Source organism: Monocercomonoides exilis (genome assembly GCF_001643675.1).
Source record: "Monocercomonoides exilis strain PA203 chromosome Unknown scaffold47-789622, whole genome shotgun sequence".
In the NCBI taxonomy this organism is placed as follows: domain Eukaryota; phylum Preaxostyla; order Oxymonadida; family Polymastigidae; genus Monocercomonoides; species Monocercomonoides exilis.
This window is the reverse complement of record NW_027150592.1, coordinates 399,914-421,496: the sequence shown is the minus strand read 5'-3', so window position 1 is coordinate 421,496 and position 21,583 is coordinate 399,914. Positions and strand designations below refer to the sequence as shown.

At 30.9% G+C, this 21,583-nt stretch overlaps 3 protein-coding genes across 3 annotated transcripts; all 3 read left to right on the top strand.

Annotated features, from left to right (window-relative positions):
* Nucleotides 1–6,470: 6,470 nt before the first annotated feature.
* On the top strand, nucleotides 6,471–6,776 carry MONOS_15832 (uncharacterized protein; the record flags this gene model as incomplete). The annotated part of the gene is made up of 1 exon (XM_067868733.1): nucleotides 6,471–6,776. One exon carries the CDS (start codon nucleotides 6,471–6,473, stop codon nucleotides 6,774–6,776), a length of 306 nt encoding a protein of 101 aa, XP_067721411.1.
* An 824-nt stretch (nucleotides 6,777–7,600) lies between these two features.
* Nucleotides 7,601–8,029, top strand: MONOS_15831 (uncharacterized protein; the record flags this gene model as incomplete). Its single annotated transcript, XM_067868732.1, has 2 exons — nucleotides 7,601–7,701; nucleotides 7,876–8,029. 2 exons carry the CDS (start codon nucleotides 7,601–7,603, stop codon nucleotides 8,027–8,029), a joined length of 255 nt encoding a protein of 84 aa, XP_067721410.1.
* Nucleotides 8,030–18,937: 10,908 nt separating this feature from the next.
* MONOS_14488 (uncharacterized protein) lies at nucleotides 18,938–21,052 on the top strand (the record flags this gene model as incomplete). The annotated part of the gene is made up of 2 exons (XM_067867292.1): nucleotides 18,938–20,711; nucleotides 20,940–21,052. 2 exons carry the CDS (start codon nucleotides 18,938–18,940, stop codon nucleotides 21,050–21,052), a joined length of 1,887 nt encoding a protein of 628 aa, XP_067721409.1.
* Between the last annotated feature and the right edge of the window lie 531 nt (nucleotides 21,053–21,583).

Below are 21,583 nucleotides of genomic sequence, written 5' to 3'. Positions count from 1 at the left end.
TCTTTGTGAATTGAATATTCAAGATTGATCAATGAACGCGCGCTCAACAAGCTTACTGATGATCTATGTATTTTGTTGTTATTTTTTTCCAAATGTAAATAATCTTTCATATGAATTATCATAAGTGTAGGGAATGCGCTTGTTTCAATTGGTTTGTACTCCTCAAAAAATCTATCTTTTATTTCGACGTCGAAATTATTTGAGTTTGAATGATTCTGTTGTTTATTGATCGCATTATTTTGGTTGTAAAATGAAGATCTTGTTGAAGTTGAGTGCAAACTCAGATGATTTTTGAAAAAGTTTATCAAATCATTAAGCGTTGTAATATCTTTTTCTGAAATGTTGTTTTTTATTGCATTCGTGAAAGCACCAAATTCTCCATCGCACAAACTTTTCTTATGATGTTCAGCGAAGTAGTTAATTTCACATGCCTTAATGATAAACAATGGAGTTTCATTGGATAAAACAATATGAAATATAAATCTGTTTCTATTATGAGGGCCTGAATTGCAATAAAAAATGAATTTTTGTAGATTTTCATAATCTTTTTGACTGAGAACTGATTTTAGGCATTCTATCACATTTTGATAATTGTTTGTCAAACAATTGGAAAGAAAACTGTGCACCTTTTTCACAAACGTTTTTCCAAATTTTTGAAAAGTGATTATTGTAAAGTGAGACACTTGACAATACGTGAAAAATTTCAATTGAAGCTGATCTTTTCTAATGGGCAACTTCCACTTTAGTTTAAAATCGAATAATATTACACATTCGTTTTCTTGAAGGTTGATAACAGCTTCATTGAAACTTCTTCTTTGCCAATCTGCATATAATTTGTGCGTTTTCAAAAATTCGAATGATCGTTGTTCCTTTTGAGTTAACTATTTTAGAGGGGTTTGACTTTAGCTTGTTTGTAATGTTTTCCAATGCTTTGCACATTCCGCACATATCTGTTCTTCGTTTGGCTTTTGAAAAATGAATAGTCAACTTGTTGAAGTATTGCAGAGAAGTCTGAATATGAGTTTCAGATGAAAATTGTCTCCAAAGGTGACATTTACGATATGAAATTAATCGCTTTTCGAATAGACAAAATATTTTTTGCTTTGACTTTGCAAAAAAGCTGATCTTGTTCTAAGTTGAAGCTGACAGTTCCATTTCTTTGTAAGAAAATCTTGAATATGTCAAAATTTTTTTGAAAAGTTCCATTTGTTTAATTTTCAAATATAACAAAAATTTCATATTTTGATCAAATTTATGTTCCCAATAATGAAACTTCATAAAAACGGTAATGATAACATTCCTTTGGATTTGTTTCCATTTTGGTGAAGTTTCTTGAGTAGGAACATAAATTTGATTGAAAAATGAAATTTTTGTTATATTTGAAAATTAAACAAATGGAACTTTTCAAAAAAATTTTGACATATCTTTGAATTGCACCCTGAAACTGAAAATTTGTTGTTTCTGGATAATAATGAAGAAAATATTGACTTGTTTCCAATTTGCAACCTGCAACGATTGTTTTTTTATGAACGTTATTAATGAAGAAAGTCAATGAAGAGCAATATCCTTGATTGTGCTCACATTTCCAAGAGAGTTGCCAGTTTTGATTTGAGAACATAGAAACATGATTGTCATTGTAAATATACCATTAATTTTTGTTAAACATTTTTTCTTTCACTATTGCTATAAAATGCCCATGAGTTTCATCGATTCTTTTGTGAAGAACTTGTCCAGCAATTTCATAAACATTAGGAACACCTCCAAACTCATTATTGAAACACAAAGATGAGTTATCAAGTGATTTCACAAATGTTTAATTGCTTGAAGAATTTGATGAGATGGACAAACTCTGAGGAGGAGGACTGAAAGGAGTTGATGTGTATTCGTGATCAACCGCAAGTATGAATGGAAAGTTTGAGATTTCTGTCCATCTACAAGCACGAGTTTGTTTTTGACAAAGATAGCAAAAAATAGTTTTTCTGATGTTAAATACTCCTTTCGAAAATTTTTGTTTAAGCCATCAATGATTGATAAAGAATTTGACACTATTGAATTGCTGACTGATGTGACTTTTGATATTATTGTGTGACATCTTTCGCATTTTGTGTACTGATTCAATTTAATACAAAAATCTTGTTCATCAACATGCTTCTCATGAACCAGAATGGAGATAAGTTTGTAATTAGAATCAATAACACTTTGCTGTTGCCTTTTTGCAAACTTGCAATGAAATTCCCACATATCTTCAAATGATGGAGTCCAGGAGAATATTTTATTCTTTTTATTTGTGTTCAGGGATTCGAAAATATCAAGGACACAAGAAGAAAATTTTGATCCATTTGAAGGCGCAGTTATCAGCGAAGGAGCAAATTTTATTATTGATGATAAGCATTGAATAAGGGAAGACAAGTAACATGTATTTCCCCAATTTTCAAGGCCGCTCCGTTTTAATTGAAGATTTTCATTGAAAGGATCATTGTAACAATGAGATAACTCCTTTGTCTTTTTAGTTATGTAGTTTTCTTTGGGTGTTTCCAATTTATAAGTTCTTTGCCTTCTCCTTATTCTTTCTATGTATTTATTTTCTTCCGTTGATTAATCTTCTTTTTGGGAAATATTGTCCGATTTTAATAAACGATGTTTTTTGAACCAATTTTGTGAGTGTGATGTGCAAAAACAAAAATTAGATAGAGGAGTAATGAATTTTTGTTTTTTTCCATCGAAAATGAAATGTGATTGATCATCATTCAAACTATTAGTCATATTTGATGTGCAAATGATTGTTTCGCATCCTTCATTCTTTCTGTCTGATTCGTTTATGGAACAAAAACAATTTTGAGGAATGATAATTGGTGAAATTGGTGGATTGCTTATTTCACTCCTGTTCGTGAGGGTTTCATGTTTTTTTATCAGTTTTGATTTCTTGCAACATGGATGATCCAAATTTGTATAAGCTATTCTTTTCTTTCGAAGATCCTATGAAAATAAAATTATTCCAAGAAGATTCCTCTTAATTTTTAGCTTCATTGTTATGTAGTTTTCGTTTTTGTGTAGGTGACAATAATGTAAAAAATTCTGTGGAATTTTTTATCATCCATTGATTTCCTCTAATCCATTCTTTTTCTGTCAAGCCTTATCAAGAAATGAAATCAAACAATTTATAATTCAAATATAAACCTTGCTTGCATTCTGGAACTGTTGGTTTTTTCGGTTTAAGGATAAAGTTGTTGTTTCGCATAAGAGACTTTTTTGCATAGCTAAACATCCCATTTGTAATATCAAAATTATGATTTTGTAATTGCTCCAGAGTATTATTTCTGCACAACGATTGCAAAAGCATTGTTTTCACATGCTTATGTGCATATTTATAAATCACTGAAAAATCATCTATTAAGCAGTCAATATCCGCTTTGAATATTTCAAAATGCAAAAAAAAAACATCACAAAAAGGAAATCAGTTGTTCAAAATTGAATATAGAGAATAAAGAGTTAAACTGTTTAATTGTTTTCTTACTTCATTCAATATTGATGTTGCGTCTCAAAATTTTAGAAATAAATACAGAATTAATTGTTTTGTTTTGTTTCCACCTATCCTTTTCAATTCTTCCCAGGCTATCGAAGCCCATGTCGAAAGAGTTGACACGGGAATTGTGAACATTGATAGAAAATTGTTTAAGAATAAATATGATTAATTCAGAAAAAGGATTGGGTTTAGAAATATCCACGTATTTATTTATACAATACTTTTAATTGAAAACAAACAAATAAAATGAAAAAAACACAAAAAATCTGTACGTTCATGCTGCTATAAATGTTCTGAAGATAAATGCTGATTTTGTAAAACAAAAAAAAATTTTATAATCCATTTAACATATGAATAAAACACATTGAATACAACATTACAAGATACTATTCTTTTACAATAAAAATAAAAAAAAGCACGTTTATAATAAAAGTTATTCAATCATAAATCTTTTCATCTAACTTTTATTTTTTCCTCTCTCTCTACAAACTTTTTCGCTCTCATTCTAAACTCTTCTTCTCTCATTCCAATCTCTTCTTCTCTTATTCAAATCTATTTCATTCATCTTCATAACACTTTCTCTCTCATTCAAAACACTTTCTCTCTCTTTCCAAACTCTTCTTCTCTCTCTCCAAACACTTTCCCTCTCACTTTTATCTTTTTCATTCATCTTCTAATTTCTTTATCTCTTCTTCCCAACACTTCCTATCATGTTCCAATTACATTTATTTGATGAGAACTTTTCCATTTCTTTTATTTTTTTTTAATCAACACTGTCTCCATGTAATTTAAGCTAATCATATTTGTTATAGTCTCTTGTTAATTCTATTTCCTTTTCTTCCGATCAATATGCCCTATTATTTTCATCAAAAAACCAAAAAGAAAAAACAAAAACTAATATTAATCAAAACAATAAAGAAATATAAGCACATATTCTTGCGCAAGAATGACTTATTTTCGACATTTTTGTGTTGAATTTGGAACTTTATTCATTCTTTGAATCGTTAAATCATTAGCAAAAATTCATTTCTGTCAAATAACATTAACGAGGTAAAATTTTAATACAAACGCAAAACATGTGAAAATTTTATTAAATTGCATACTCATGCCATATCTGTTATACAGAAATAAACGCCTCTGAAAGTTCAAATAATCAAAAGAATTAAATAGCAACTGAAAAATATTCTTAAGGTTCATCAAAATTATTTTTTGTTTGTCCAAACATTTTTAAAATTAAAGTTTAATAAGTTAAAGATTAAACTATTGCACTTTTAAGCCTTTTTTTCCGATTCCCTTTAAGAAAAATTTTTTGATCAAAACTCGAACGAAAGTATGATTTCAAAAAGGATCAGCCATATTACAAGTTTTTTGTAATTAACAAAATATTTTTGTGACAACAAATGATTGTCAATATTCAAAACATTTCAAAATTTCAATAGAAAAAAATAATTTGAAAATATTTTGTGACATTCATTGCCTGTGAAACTGTGAACGCAATCAGTGAAAGCAATCATTAATAAATCAAAGCATAACCTTCAATGAAACAAATGACATTCTATGCCTTTTAATGTTCGAAAAATTGAAAAAAACCGATGATTGAGATGAATAAAGCTGCATTGTTGTCCGATTCATAAAGTTTGTTTCCATTAAATCACAACAAATTTGAGCCGAAAATGAACAGATCATATCCATTGAAATGATTTTCCACTGGACAAAGAAGAAAAGAAGCAAATATTCACTAGCGATTTATTGATTTTTTGTTTCTTTTTGAATATATGGCTTTCTTCTTCTGTTATATCTCTTCACATTGCAATCAAATCACTCTGTGTGGATCGTATAGTCGTTTGAATAATCTGAGCTGAATGTGAAAATTTATTCAAAGTCTTATTGAACAAAATGTTGATTAAAAAGGAAATACAACTAATTTTTGAACCGTTCTATCAGTAATTAGACACAAGATACAGGACTTGGAGCTTTTCACAGACTGGAAATAAAATAAAACAATAAGTAGTTTTGTTTAACATTTTTTTCCATGGAGAAAGAGCATTTAAACCTTTTGCCTAAAGATTTTATTGATATCAACTTTGTCCGTCACAGCTCGAATCCTCCAAAATACAACTAGATATAATTTGAAATTACAAATTTTGCAATATGAAAAGATTCTGAAATGATTTTCACATCTTTTTTGCTCATGCTGAATACAGATCAGCCTTTCCATTCCGAAGGCAAATAAGCGAAGATTAGAAAGTGACTTGGGTGTTTGATCAGTGCATTCAGTTGTTCCCATGCGCACTGCTGAAACTGTGGTGGTATGTTGTAGCACTTTCGGCGACAATTTCAGTTTTGCTGGTGAAATTTCATCTTTAACTTGCAACGTTGGTAAGTTCGTTGTTTGGGAGAAAGTGGATCTTAGTATCGAACGGTGTGAAAGCGTTCTTTTTGATCTACGTTCTGTTTAATCATTCTAAGTTACAACCTTCCACAGTTCAACTGGTGTTCCGATCTGCTCAGTTGAGGAGTGTGACTGTGAAGACAGACAACGAAGTGATAAGATGAGGAGTTGTAGAGAATGAAGTGTGGAAGATTGAGGAGATGGTGGTGAAACTGGTAAGGAAAATTCTGGAGCTGAGTCAGAAACCCAATGCAGAGGCGAAGGAGCTGATGGAGCAGCTGGTGGAGATAATGAAAAAGATAGAGCTCAGCAAGGAGGAGTGGTGAGTGTGGATTTCAAACAAAAACTGGTGGTGTTGGCGATCAATGTTGCTATGCTTTCTTCATTGGCCTCTGCAGGGAGCGGAATGGTTATATCTTTGGCTTTATTGGCTCTGCAGTTAAGGTTGTGTGAAAAGTGCCAGGAGAAGATTGCAGAAATAATTAGAAATGGAAGTGCTGTTGTACTTGGGCCATTCCCAAGCGGGAAATGAGTTGTTGTGAAGTTAGGTGTTGTATGAGTCTTGCCGGAGAAGAAAACTGCTGTGGAGGAGAAGATAATAGGAGGGGAGCAAATTCTGGGATCAGAGAAAGATCGGAGAAGAACGATGCTGGGGTCAATGGTGGAAGCATTGATGATACTGGTGGTAGTTGTGAAGGAGGAGTTAATACAACTTTGTGGAAGAAGATAAACGAGATGGAGAAGGAAACGAAGATGCTGATGGAGCTATCGAAAATATATGAGCAGATGACAATTGAGAAGAAGGCGCTGTTCAATAATGTGATTGAAAAGCTAAAGACGGGGCTAGTGCAAAGCGAGTAAAAGCAGAAAAAAATGACGGCGTAGTATGAAGAGAAGGTTAAGCGGCTGGTTGGGCAGGAAAGGAGCAGGAGGAGCTGGTGTTGCGGGGAAACTTTGACATGGAAAGGGATTGAGGGGCAGAGAAGAAAGGGGCGAGAGAATGTTACAGAACGAAGAGAAGATGGATGAACAGAAGAGGAGGCGAAGAAAACGAAGAAAAAGAAGAAAAAGAAGAAAAAGAAAAGAAAGAAGAGGAAGAAGAGGAAGAAGAGGAAGAAGAGTGTATAAATGCAGAAAAAAGAGATGCAAGTGAGCTGAATGTGATTCAGCTGTCTACGCACCACGATGCGAAAAAAGAGCGAAGAACTGGATGCTTGCTGCAACTCCAACATGGCAATAGAAAGAGGCAGGGAAGGCGACTGTTGTTCAGTGGCTGGGAAAGAAGCATGCAGAGCAGAAGAAAAGTGAGGCTGAATGATGGGAGAAGATCAGCAGGAAAAAATATTTTGGAAGTTTTTTGTGGATGTGTTGCTGTCCGGGAGGTTCACGTGTTTGAAGTTCACCGAAGATGAGAAATCATTTTTATTACTTTTCAACATCATGCTGTTGATGCGTTAAAGAAGAAGATCTAGAAGTTTTCTGAGGTGTTAAAATGGTTGAAGTTGGAGAAGGTGCGGACAGAGTCATTTGCATTACTCGAATATTTTCTGAACAACAACCAGACAAAAGCAGCGAAGCGGAAAGAGGCGATCGAAGCTCTGCATGATTTCTTATTTTGTTTCGATACGTCTTCTTCTTCGTGTTTGTCATCAGGAGAAGCTTGCAGAAAGATCACGTCTGTTCAAATGGAATCTCTTCTGCGTTTGTACAATCCACAGATTTCACAGGCGATGTTGCTTTGGACCTTCCGAGATGCATACAGGCTGTCTGTGTGCTGTCCGCCTTCGTTTGCAAGGAACTGGAAGCGTTCAAATATAACGACTTCTTCTTGTTGTGTCTTAGGTCACCGAATATGTGTAATGCAACTCACTGGAGAGTTCCTCTCACTTTAAATGAATACAGAGTGATATCGAAGAATGTGAACAGGAACTGCATTGCGCTGTGAGTGTGCTTTCAATAGCGTCTGCGTGAAAATGGATGAGAGCACTGGTGGGGCTGAGGTGGTGAAAGGAGACTGCACAGAAGGATATCTCAAAGAAAGAAGGGCAGAGGGCGCTGTTCCAAATGGTGCGGCAGCTGGTGGTACTGCTGAGGCTGCAGCTGAAGAGGAATGAGGAAGAAGTGTTGATATGCTTTGGGATGCTGCTGTGGGACGGACAGTGAGTAATGAAGTTTTACGAGACGATGATATCAAAGATGGAGAAGGAATTAAATCTTGCTAAGATTCATCAGTATCTGCTTCTTCAGAACATCGTTGAGATCTCCTAAAGAACAAAGAATTGGTGATAAGCAAAATGTTGAGGTCATTTAAGCCATTATTAGATGTGATTGATCATTTGATTTCTCAACAAAAATTTTCGTCAGTGTTGTCTTCTTTTTCTCATTCTTTCTCTTTTATCTCTTGTTTCTTATCGCAGTCATTTTCATTCAAAGAATTGTTCGAATGAAATAAATATATCTCGAATCTTGAGAAAGCATTGTTTTCTTTCAAAAGATTTCCTTCAAAAAGGCAGGAAATGTTGAAGAAAATGTTGATAATGATGACGAAAATTGTTTGAGTATTGTTTTTCTGTCAGATTGACTGGAATTTAATAAAACATTCAATTATCACCAAAAGAGATCTGGAGAAGAGATGGGATCATCAGTTATGGAATAGAAAGGGAAGAGAAGACAAATGCTAGAGAAAGCAGACCCAGATGATGTGAAATCATAAAAATGGCCGTTATTCGAAGTAATTCAATCTGCAACGAATCGCACATTATTGGCATTTAACTGGAGAACATGAGTAGATGATTATGGAGCTGTAGCTAATAGAACTTTCATAAAGGGTTCGCCGAAAACTGTAGACTTAGTGAGAAAAGAGTTGTGCAGCCTCCTGTTCCAACATTATAAGTTCCATTTTTCACAAATACAGTCTAAACCGGATATAATCACATCGGTTTTTGTACAACTTTTTGTGACTATATCCGATTGTGATAATATTCGATACTGCTTAACACAGAAAAAATAAAAATCAATCAATAATTAAATCAATTTTGAGTTAAAAAAATTGTTTTTTGGAAGTTCTTCATTAAAATACATTTTTCACTTGCGAAATTAATTATTTTCTTTAATGCACAAAATTTTGTATATATGAGCACATTTTCAAAAAAATCAAAAATTAAAATTTTTGATCAAAAAATCGATTATTCAATGAAAAAATCCACCCATCATGAAACAAAATGTGATTATATATTTTCAGCCCTGTGATTATATGCGATGGAAATTGAATGAAAAATAAGCAGAAAATGTCGATGCATGGAAAAATGTGACTATATACGAATGTGATTATATTCGACGTGATTATATCCGGTTTAGACTGTATTCTTGAGTTATAAATATTCACTTCTTTTGAGCCATGCACTAGAGCAAGTTCCTGTTAAGACTGAAATAAGAGAAACATTAGCTGCTTCAATTTTTGTTTGGACAGTTGCGCTCACATTTCGTTGTCCATATTTCACATCAGAATTGTCATCGAAGTCTTCACTTCTTATTTCTGTTATTGTTCCTGTAAATATCTGAACTTCATTTGCATAACGTGGAAAAAGTTGATTTATCCAATGGCTGATAGAATTACACGGATAGCTTTCATTGATCCCACATGAAAAAGCACCTTTGGAATTTGGTTGAGCAGCAGTTGAAAAAACAAAATTGGTTCTTCCGCAAACATTATCAAGCTATTCACTTTTATTAACAACTGAGTTGCATTTTGAGCTAACTCTTTTTGGTGTTTGTCTGTTTGAATAACAATTTGGATGAATGTTGTTTTGCGAAAAGTCTTGAAGAAGAATGTCATGTCCACCTTTCACACATGAACTTTTGTGGAAAACACAACAGAAAAATAAAATTCCATTATTCACTGCATTGATTTGTGAGCAAACAGCACCAACTGCTGTCATCGAAAAACAGTTGCAGAATAGGCAGTTATTTATTAAGACATTGTCCATTGAAAGCCAATGCTCATTTGCACCACCTCCAGAACCTGAAGGGTTAAGCGCTATGCATTTGAAAAATAAACGAATTAAAAACATATTTCTTCTGCCTCTCGGTTCTCTTTGCACGCAGATCAATTGCCCCTCCGTCGTTGCCTGAAGAGTAATTTTGAAAGGAGCAATCATAAACCACTGGCTGTGTATTAACATTTTCGATCTTCATCCCTTCCCCGCCTCCTAACTCGGGGGTTCCTTTTCCGGAACGTTGGACAAATGTGGTCTGGAGCAAATTACATTCAGCGATATTCAATGCATATATTCTTCCACATCATGTGGATGAAGCATTGCATCTTGTTCATGACGAATTTTCAATATTAAGAACGGTTTTTTCACAGTCTTGGACATGAAGTGCACCTCCTTGTTGCGATGCGCAACCAATCCATTTCCATAATGAAAATGACTAACTTTCTGTTGCATCCATTTTATTTTTCCTTTTATTTATGTATTATTCAATTCTATTTAACATTGATGAGAAGAATTTTTCATTTGAATTGCTTTAACCAAGAAAAACAGTGAAAATGAAAAAATAAGTTTTTTCAGATCTAAATAATTTTTCAACGTTAAAACTTGTAAAACACATTGTTCCTCAAATGTCTTGTTCAGAAACTTTCATGATAAAATGCAACAAATCTTATTTCACCTGATAATAAAATTTCAAATTGATCAAAAAATAACATCAATATTTTCTTTCAAGAGTCAATTTTTTTGGATCCTGAAGTTTTTCACAGATAGTCCAACTCATTAATGAAAATTTCAATATTTATGACAAATAATGTCCACTGAGTGTTTTATAACTTTCTCCAATCGGTAAATATTATATCCTTAAAGACTTTAAAAAAAAATTTGACCTGTATCATTCATCAGAAAAAAATATTCAATGAAAACCTTGAAACTTTCATTAAAATGTTTTTTAAAAAGGAACAAAAATGTATTCCAAAGCTTGTTTCGAAAAATCATTCATTATTTCATTATAATTTTGTTAAAAAGTTTTTTTCTTTAATTAATAATAATTAGAAACAACAGAATATTTTTCGAAAATGTGATTTGAATAACTTCATGTATATGCATAATATATTTTTTCACAGAAAAATTTTGTCCACCATAGTTATTGCAAAATTCCCCAAAATTTTCATAATTTCCATAGACAATTTCAAAATTTTTGGGTAATTTCAAAATAACCCAATCATTTTGATATTTTTTTCATTTCACAATTCATCTAATTATGCAAAATTATAATTAAATTTTATTCATTCTAAATAATAAATTTGAATTCAAATAAATAATTTTTTCGGATGAAATGAAAATTTCTAATGTTTTCATTAGAATAAAGATTATTTGCAATTATTGAATTTTTCAGGTGAAAAATATAAATTTTCAAAATATTTTTTTAACACATGTGAATAAAACGGACTTTCAAGTTTTTTGCACAAGGAATTGAAAAATTGCTTCACTCATAACTTTTTTAAACTTTCTCAGATTATCTAAATAAGTTTGATTTTCATATTCGTAAACAAACTTTGTTGTAATTGCAACAAAATATTATGTGAACTCACACGTATAAATAAAAATGAACCCATTTTAATGTGTTTTTTGATCTCAAAAAGTCAATGAAAAGTGCATAATTTTTCAATGAAAATGCTTAAATCAAAATATTTTTCTCCACATATCTGAATTTTTTAGTAAAGTTCCTTTTGTTAAATTTTCAAATAAAGAAATATTTCATATTTCGATCAAATTTCTGTTTCCACAAACGAAACTTAACTAAAATGGAAATAATAACATTGTCTAGATTTTGTTTTCATGACAGCGAATGTTTGTGAGTGGGAACAGAAATTTGATCGAAATATGAATTTTTTATTCTATTTGAAAATTAAATAAAAGGAAGTTTTAAAAAAAATTTAGACATGTGGGGGAAAATATAACTTCAAAAAATAATTTCCGATTCAAATGTGAAATTTTGATTTCACAATATTTCGCCAAAGAGTGAATAAAATAATGTTCGGTTTTAAACAATTATTAATTTGAATGCAAAAACAATTATCTCGAATAATTTTTTGTGTGTTCATCCAATAAATAAGAATAGCTTGGAAGTTACACATTCGAGTTAATATTTGTCAAAAGTTATTTTTAAATTATAATAATAATAATAATAATAATAATAATAATAATAATAATAATAATAATAATAATAATAATAATAATAATAAAATTATTTTAAAATGAATGAAAATTCAAAAACAGATAATTTGGTCAAACAAGTTAGTGGCGTTTAACTATCTGTGCCCTCTTCATCATTTGCAAATTAACTTTTCTTCATAATATCTATGTTCAATGGAGAGTGATGTTTTGATTGGAGTTGCTGAAGAAAGAGCTGTAAGTTCCGACAACTAGATTCTTTCAATAAGTCATATTTTTTTTGAAGTTCGAATGTGTGTGAAAGGATTGGAACAAATTCTTCCAGAGAAATACAGACAACACATAAAAATAATTTTGTGACAAATAACATTATATTAACAAATAATATTTTTGTAAATTTCTTTTTTAAATTTGAATGAAAGATGTGAAACATTCTCAGTAATAAATTATCAGATTGATGAGACATTTCATCACATAACTTTATGAAAAAACAAATTTCGAATATTCAATAATTTCAATCATAATGAAAATATTCTCAAAAATAGACTACATCATATTGTTAACAAAGCATTGAATTTTAAATATTATTTGGGTAATTCTTTTTGGAAAGTCGCAAATGTTTAATTTTTAAATAAATTAAAAGTTTCATATTTTTAATAAATATTTGTTTGACAACATAAAAACTTCACTAATAATGAATCCGTTTCTGGATAATGCTATTTCACACATTCTTAAGAAGTTTCGTGAGTGAAAACAGAAATTTGAGTAAAATATAAAATTTTTGATTTTCATGAAAATTAAACATTTGCGACTTTTCTAAAAGAATTGCCCATTTCACATATTTTTTCCAAATGTTAATAAAACGAAATTCGAAAAAAACATTCAGGTTTTTAGACAATTACTGGTCTTTCCCGCAAAATATTCTTTAATGAAAAATTAATTAATTGCGTTTTAAAAAAGACACCAAAAATCATTAAATAATGTTTTAAAAGGATGTTTGACCAATTTCGGCATAAAGAATTTTTTAAAAAATCTTCATCCTTATTTATCATCTCATTTATAAATTTCAAGGCACTGAATGTGATACACTGAAACAAAAAGAGCAAAAATTATTTTTCTCAAATTTTTTATTCCTAAAAATTTTAAATTCTTTAAGTTGATCACAAACCCATTGTTATTAAAACTGATATCTGAATTATTGTGCAGTCAAAATTGGTTTTCAAAAAATCAAAAATCATAAAAACGCTGATCTGAAGATCACTTTAATCTGAATTTTTCTATTAATAAATTCTCGCAAAATAAGAATTTTCAAAATGAAAAAAGAGTAATTTTATAAAGATCCCAAACGTATGTTGGCCACATTTGCGAAATGAAGACATATTTCAAGAACAAAAATTGGAGTGAATTTTGAATTGTTAAAGATAGTTTTCTTTTTTTCACTGTTTCAGAACTTCGTGGGTAATAAATCGATAAATTTTCATCCATTTGGGACAATAAATTTGACTTCAGGCATTTTCATTGAATAATTATACATTTCTGATAAACATTTTGTGAACAAAATGGGTGATTGTTTTTGAGGTTTTTTCTTTTTTGGGTGTGTAATTTTTTTTAATTCTGCTTGTTATTGTGAAAAGCTTTTGAATTCAAATGCTTTATTTTCACAGATATTTTTTGAATAAGAAAATCAGCTAAAAAAGAATTAACATTTTTTTATTGAGCCTTTTCACTCTTCAGTGATCATTTATTTTTATACGAAGGAAATTTTTGAACAGAAAAATTTGAATGAAAATATATGTTTTCAAAACAAATCACACAAATTTTTCTTTTAAATAGGTTCATTTTTTGATATTCGTTTGAGGTTTCAAAATATAATGTTGTTATTTCTATAACGTTTGTATTCAAATGTGAAAAACAAATTAATTTTTTCTCTGATAAAGTTTAATAAAGTTTTGAGTGAAATGAATGTTTAATAACTCATGCAAAAAAAGCTTGAAAGCACATATTTTCCACCGTATAAACAATTCTCAATTTTTGTTTTTGAATAAATTTATGATAAAATACATAAATAAATAATGGAATAATAAAAGCTGAAGAATTCTATAAGGTTTCATTGAAATCTTTCTTGTTTCATCAAATTTGAAATGCTTTCATTTCTTCTTTATTATCGTGCACAAAAAAAAAGATCAATAAAAAAAAAAAGAAAAAAGAAAAAAGAAAAAAAAAATCTCAAGAATAAAATGAAGTTAAAATTTCATAATGATTTCAATTATTATTTTTTTCTGCGTGCAAATAAATTAAAAATGAAAGCAATTTTTATCTTTTGAGTTTGAAATGATGTGATAAATATGGATGCAAATAATAATATTTTTCCTTATGCAGTTATTGAGAAAATTATCTAACGTGAAAAATCATTACATTGTCCAGCGTTTTTTTGCGTAATCTTTGTAAATTTTTTAATTCTAAAAATAAGATGAACGAATTATTATTCAGTTTGTGCAAAAAAGACCTGACAAGATCGATATCTCAATAACCGCAAGAAGAAAAATTCTGTTAAATTTCCTCAAAATATATCTCATTAATGCAAATTCACGTGATATACAAAACTTTCAGGACAGCTTCGCTTGAGCTCAGAAAAGATGATATTTGAATTCTCGGAGAAACTCAAAATCCTATTTCTCCGAAATTTCAATAAATATTTTCTCTGAGCTCAAGCGAAGCTGTCCTGAAAGTTTTGTATATCACGTGAATTTGCATTAATGAGATATATTTTGAGGAAATTTAACAGAATTTTTCTTCTTGCGGTTATTGAGATATCGATCTTGTCCGATCTTTTTTGCGATGTACGGAATTTTTTTGCATAAACTGTATTTATTAATGAGATGGACGGATGTTGAACACATGTTATTCATTATGAACAAAACATAACCACAGAATAATTTCTACCAAAATAATTTGGCAACAAAGTAGCCCTGGGTGACGTGGTGACTTCTGACGTGACATTTTCTATTTTTGACGGACGTGACAGATTTTTCCACGTCACGAAAAAAAAAAAAAAAAAAAAAAAAAAAAAATTAAATTATTAATTAAAAATTACCATTATTCAATTTTCACTGACGCAAAAGCGGAAATCGGAATTTTGACGCTTCACTGACGTCAGTGACTTTTGAAGTCATATGCAGTCATTAAATAAATGAAGCATAAAAAGGAGCAGAAGATCAAAACAAACTAGCAAAATTTCTTATTTGATAGCTTAAATTATTTTCAATTCACACAACCATTACAATTTTAATTAATATTGGAAATTCTCTTATTTTTTATGAAAGAACTGAATACAAATCTCAAAATGATGCTGAAGAATGCTCATTGATTGATTAAAAAATAGATGATTGTTCGAAGTTGTGAATTCGACTCTTTTGTTGTTGAATAGTTCTTTGTTTGATCAACTCATCAAACTTTTCGCTTCGTGTGATACAACAATTTTCATCGGAAAAAAACGAAACTTATTAATATCAAAAACCATCTTTCTACAATTTTTTGCACTCATTCGGAACCGTATGTGACGTTACAGAAAAAAAATTACTTTTTTTAATTCCAAGAACACCAATAAGATTCACAATTGCTTTTATGAAGTGAATAAAATTTTTGTTTGTGGGCACAGCAGGCGAAGGTTTTCAATCAGGGTGTGTTGAAATTGCTATTGAAGAAGTTGAGCCATCAGGAGAATATAAATAATGAAAGGAATAATACAAAATGGAACAAATTGAAGAAGATGAACGTAACAATTCATTTTAGGAAAACAACTTTGAAGAGTCAATGAAAATAAGAAAGTTATTCATTCATAAATAGCATTTTCAACTTTGTTTTATTATCACCTTTTCACTTTTTTTTTGAAATAATGAAAAACAGTCGCTTTTAAAAAAGAAAATGATTGTTTTCATTTTTTTCGAAATAATGAAAATGGAAAAATGTCATTTTTAAGTAATTAGACTCAAAGCAATTTCCCAATAATTCACAAAATAATCATAGAATTTCAATATCAAAAAACAATTATACTTTCTGAAAAGAAAATCAAGAAGAATATGAAAGCATGAGATGATATCTTCATATCCTTCTTCTTTCATCTTTTCAAACATTTCGCTTTTCTTTGTCTTTTTTCACTTCTTCGTCAGCTTTTTTCAATTTTCTTGAAATATTCAGTGAGAAATTCAAATAACTTCAAACAAGTTTCATCTTTCAAAATTATTTGATTCATTTCCTCCGAAAATAGATTAATAGTGCGTTCATTTGCTAAAGTATCAATTTTCATACATTTATTTTTTGCTGCCACTCTGATTGAAAAAATGAATTGTTATCTTATTCCTTTGTAATTATCCTTCGCTGCTCGAAATACATTCACAATGCTGCTGATGAGTCCAGCAAGTTCTTCATTCCATGATTTGCAATTGTGAAAATAAATCTCCAACATTTTGAGCCATCTCTTTAAAACAAGCTCATCTTCAGTTTCTTTTTCTCTTTCTTCTTCTTTTCTCTTCCAATCCACACTCTTTGACAACTCTTCCAGTTCTTTTGCTTCTTCTCTCACAAAATGCAGTTCATTCACAATTACGATTTCAAATGAGAAACCCTTGCAATATCTGAACACCAAAAACCACCAAGCAGACTGATGCTCAAGCCAAGTCAGATTATAATGTTGCTGGTGATACCTGATGATTTCTTTGATTTCATCCAGGAAAAGTTCTTTTTCAATTTTCTGTTAAAAAAATACAAGAAAAATACAAAATCATTAAAAAGAAAGAGAAAATGAACAAACATTTTATCCATTATTGCAATTCACAGCAAATAAAACCATTTTTCCTTCTTTCAATGGTTCTTCGCTTTCAACATTGTTCAAAGCTGTTATCAAAAGTCAAGACACACGTATCAAAAGCAATTCCTAACAGATATTTTAATAACTGTGAAGCATTATGTTAGATTTTCATAGGCCAAATAGCAATCTTTCATTCTTTTCTTCTTTTTTCTCATTTTCATCAATAATTAACTTCTCAAATCTTTTTAACATAACGAAGATTCATTAAAAGAAAGCTGTTAAAATAAATATAATTATTTAATTATATCCAACACACTTCAACAGCAAAATTGCATTTTCCATTGTAACTTTCTTTTCTCCAATCATATCATCAATTCCATCGCCATTTCTTTCTTGAAAATTGATCCAAATTATTCTTCATTCATTTTCTCTATTTTCTGTTTTTGATCTTTATCTTCGCACAGTTCCACTTTAGCCACCAATTCTTTGATGAAAAAATTGGAAAAAAATTGAAATGAAAAAATTAAGCACAATATTATCTGCAAATCAGCATATTTACAACAGATGTTCTACCCTCATTTCTTTGAAAATGCATTGTATTCAGAAAACAATGTTGTTTTTATATAAATAGTTGATAAGCACATGCTTTGGCACAACTATTCCAGGCGAAAGAATAACTATAAAAAGCAACGAAAAGTCTGCACTCAAACCATCATCTTATGCACATGAATCTCTTATTTGATTTTGATACAGAGAAAGCTCAATTTTCTAATTATATAAAAATGGGATTTTTGATATAAAATATCTTTAATATATTTCAAAAAAGATTATCTGAATTCAGCAAAAAATAAATGGACAAATTATTAAAACAACAGCAAATGTTTTTTTTTTTTTTTTTTTTTTTTTTTTTTTTGAAGTGGAAAATTGGTGACGGACGTGATGAATTTTTTCCTTCACGTCACCCAGGGCTACAACAAAGATAGTTTATTCCATTGAAGTCAAAATAGAACGTTTTCCAAAAACCCAAATAACGGTAAAAACAAAATCCAATAATTTCATATTTTTTGATTGAAATGGAAAATAATCACAAAAACGAAAAATGTTTTTATTATATGAACAAAAGCAAATTTTCAAACAAATTTGAAAATAAACACAAATATTCGTTTTCAAAAAGCCCAACCATTATATTACCTTTAACAAAGTTTGATTCATCAATAATTGCTTTTTTCCACGTTATTCTGCATATTTATATTAAATATTATCTTTACAAACGTAAGATAGCTTTGATGGCGAAATCTCAAGCAGAAAAGAGATTTGAGCAATTTTTATTGGATGAATGTTTGCAGTTTTTTGTTTTTGCAAAGTTGCTAAATTTGACTCACCTATAAATTTATCTGTGCATTACACTTTGAAAGATAAATCCGTGAAGTTTTTGAGGAATGTTGATGAGTGCAGAGTGTTCAGCACAATGAAAGAAAATGGAGAAAAGAACATTTTGAAGCATTACCATTTTGAAGACAAATTTTGTTTGGCAAATGAACAAATTAACTTGAAGCTTTCGAAAGCGAAAACAATCAAAAGTCCATATACTGAAAACATTGTAGAATCAACATTTGATGATGATAACGAATTTTTCATTATTTTTGAGCACTGTGAAGGAACTTTCCTGAAAGATGATATTCAGAAGAGAAAAAAACACTGGAAATACTATTCTAATGAAGTTTGCATTTTGCATTTATTAACAAGAATAAATCTGCAATTTATAAAATAATATTATTAAAAAAAATGTGTTTTTCATTTTTTAATTTGTTGAAGGAATTGTGGACCATCATAACAGAACTTTTGCTGGGGCTTTTTGAATATGTCAAGGTGGATTTGAAGCATGGTAACATTCATTCGAACAACATTCGTCTGACACCTGATGGACACGTGAAACTAGGCATGTGAAAAAAGTTTTTCCTTTTTTTTATTTTTCACAAATCTGAATGTGAAAACGTTTTTGATATTATCAATCAGGCTTATTTCGAATCAAAAAGCAAAATTTGGCCATGGGACGAGCATCTGCTTCGTCTTCGAGTTCGTCTTCATCAGCAGCACAAGCGTTTTCAGACTCAGCAACCGATCTCAGGCAACTTGGAATGGTGCTCTTTGAATTGTGCACGCTCCATCCTTTGTCATCAAATGATTTGGATCAATTGTCATTGAATGGCTCAAGGAGATTTGTTGAGAATCACTTCAGGGATTCAATTGACAAAGGGATTGTGTCGCTAATATCGATTTTGCTAATCCACAACCCAGACAGCGAATTAGACTTGATCGACGTGCTAACTTATCCGAGTGTGATGTCTAAACTTCCAAGACAAGACAAGACGAAACTGGAAATGTACAAACAAACTCATCGTAATATTGAAAACCGCTTCAAAGACTCAAAGGAAGACAGTCAGAAACACAGAGATTACTCACAAAGCACACAAAAAGATGAAAGAACTGAACAACCGACGAGAAAGACGAAGAGCAACGCTACAGATATGAGTGCATCTGTGGCTCTTTTGAAACAAGAAAAAGAAGAGATTGAGAAGAAGGAAAAATTGCTGACTGAAATTAACGAAGAGCTGAAGGCGAAGATGAATTTGATGGAAAGACAACAAGAGCAGGAACGTCAATTACTTCACAAAGAGCGAGCAGTCAGCAAAAATTGTAGTGATGCCAAAAAGATAAAGACACAACAAAAAACGATGGAAGAGGATAATTTTTTGGAAAGCAAGGAACAGACTTCTTCTTCTTCGTCATCTCATCCTCAAACTATTCTTTTACTCCCTTCTGCCAATCTTCCTCCTATCTTTCCCAATCTTCCCCCTTCTTTTCTTCATATAGGCTCATCATCATCATCTTCTTCTTCTTCTTCTTCTTCTTCTTCTTCTTCTTCTTCTTCTTCTTCTTCCAACTCTCAAACAAAATTTGTATTAGGTGCTCCTCCAAAAGCTCAATTTGAATCAATTTCTTCTTCTCCTCCATCTCTTCCTCTTCTTCTTCTTCCTCTTCTTCCTCCTTCATCATCATCTTCTTCTTCTTCCTCCTCTTTTTATCGCCCTTCTCATCACTCTTCTTCTCATTCTTCTTCTCAGCACTATGATTATTCAGATTCAGACTCCTTTTGTGATTCTTCTTCCTCTTCCTTATCTTCTTGTCCCTCTTCTTCTTCATATGCTTGCTGCCCTTCTTATCCGTCTTCTCCTCTGTCTCCTTCTATTCACAAACGCACTAAGACCTCTTCCCAGCATTCATTCTCTTCTAAGTCTCATTCTCATTCTCATTCTCATTCTCATTCCATTCACAGCCAGCCAACTCCTCCTCTTGTCCACCTGAAGAGCTCTTCAAACTCCCATCGCTCTCCAACTTCGGCCTATGCACTCAAGCATCCCACTAAATTCTCCAATTCTTCCTGTTCCCGCCGTCATTCTCATCACCCTTCATCTGCTTCTCAGCATCGTGAGTCATTCTTTCCTGATTCTGATTCAGGTTCTGATTCTGATTTTTATCCAGACACAGAATCAGATTCTTCATCTACCTCTTCTCCCTCTTTTTGTCTTTCTGAGGTTTATGATTGGTATTCATCATCATCATCTTCTTCTTCTTCCTCAAAATCTTCCTACTCTACTTTTTCTTCAATTGTTTCTCTTCTTCGTCAACTTCTAAATCGTCGTCGTCTTCTTCGTGATGTTTTTTATCTTCTTCGTCATCGCAAAGTTCTTGTTCGTTCTTTTCCATTTCTTCTTGATGCCTTTCCTTTTCTTTTTCCTTATCGCGATGTTCTTATTCGTGGTATTACATTTATTCTTTGTAGTCGTTATAATATTTCTAATAATCCCGAATTTCTTCGTAATAATCCTTATCTTTCTTTTTTCAAAGAATATTCATGGCTATTCGCCAAATTCTTATAACCGAATATTTACATTTTCTCCTTCTTCTTTATCTTCTCCTTCTTCTTTTTTCTCTCTCTCTCTTTCACATCAGAAATCACTTCACAATATCTTAAATTATCATCACAAGAATCGTCATCATCATCATCATCATCATCTTCTTCTTCTTCTTCTTCTTCTTCTTCTTCTTCTTCTTCAACCAGGTTTTCATTTCCATCTTCTTTAAAAAAAGGCATCAATTGACATTTGAAAAACGAACAAACAGAAAAAGAAACCAAATAACAGCTCAAAATAATCGAATCGAATACCGAAATTAAAAATGGAATAATAAAAACAAATTAAAAAAAGAGTCAAAGTGGATATGGGTGGGCTTTGAAAATTTCTGTTTCTTTCTTTCTTTCTTTCTTTCTTTCTGTCCGTCTGTTTGTACGTCAAATTCGTATTTTTCCATTCATGCGTTTCTCTTCCATGTTTTTAATTTGTTTTCTTTTTAAATTTGCATTTTTTATTTTATTGAAAATTTTTTCCATTTTCCCCTGCAAAACCGTTTATCATTTATTGCATCTGATTGCAAAAGCACGTTGATTTCTTTTGGCTTGCTTGTGCGCTGTTGTTTCAGAACCAAAGCAGTGTTTGGCACACAACAGCAGACAATACAACTGCATATTGTTTTGTGTCAATCTTCTTTGGATGTTGAGATATTATGCACTTGCAAATATGCATATTGATAAACTATCTAGTCATTGAAGTCCATTTTCTATTTTATTTTTGGCA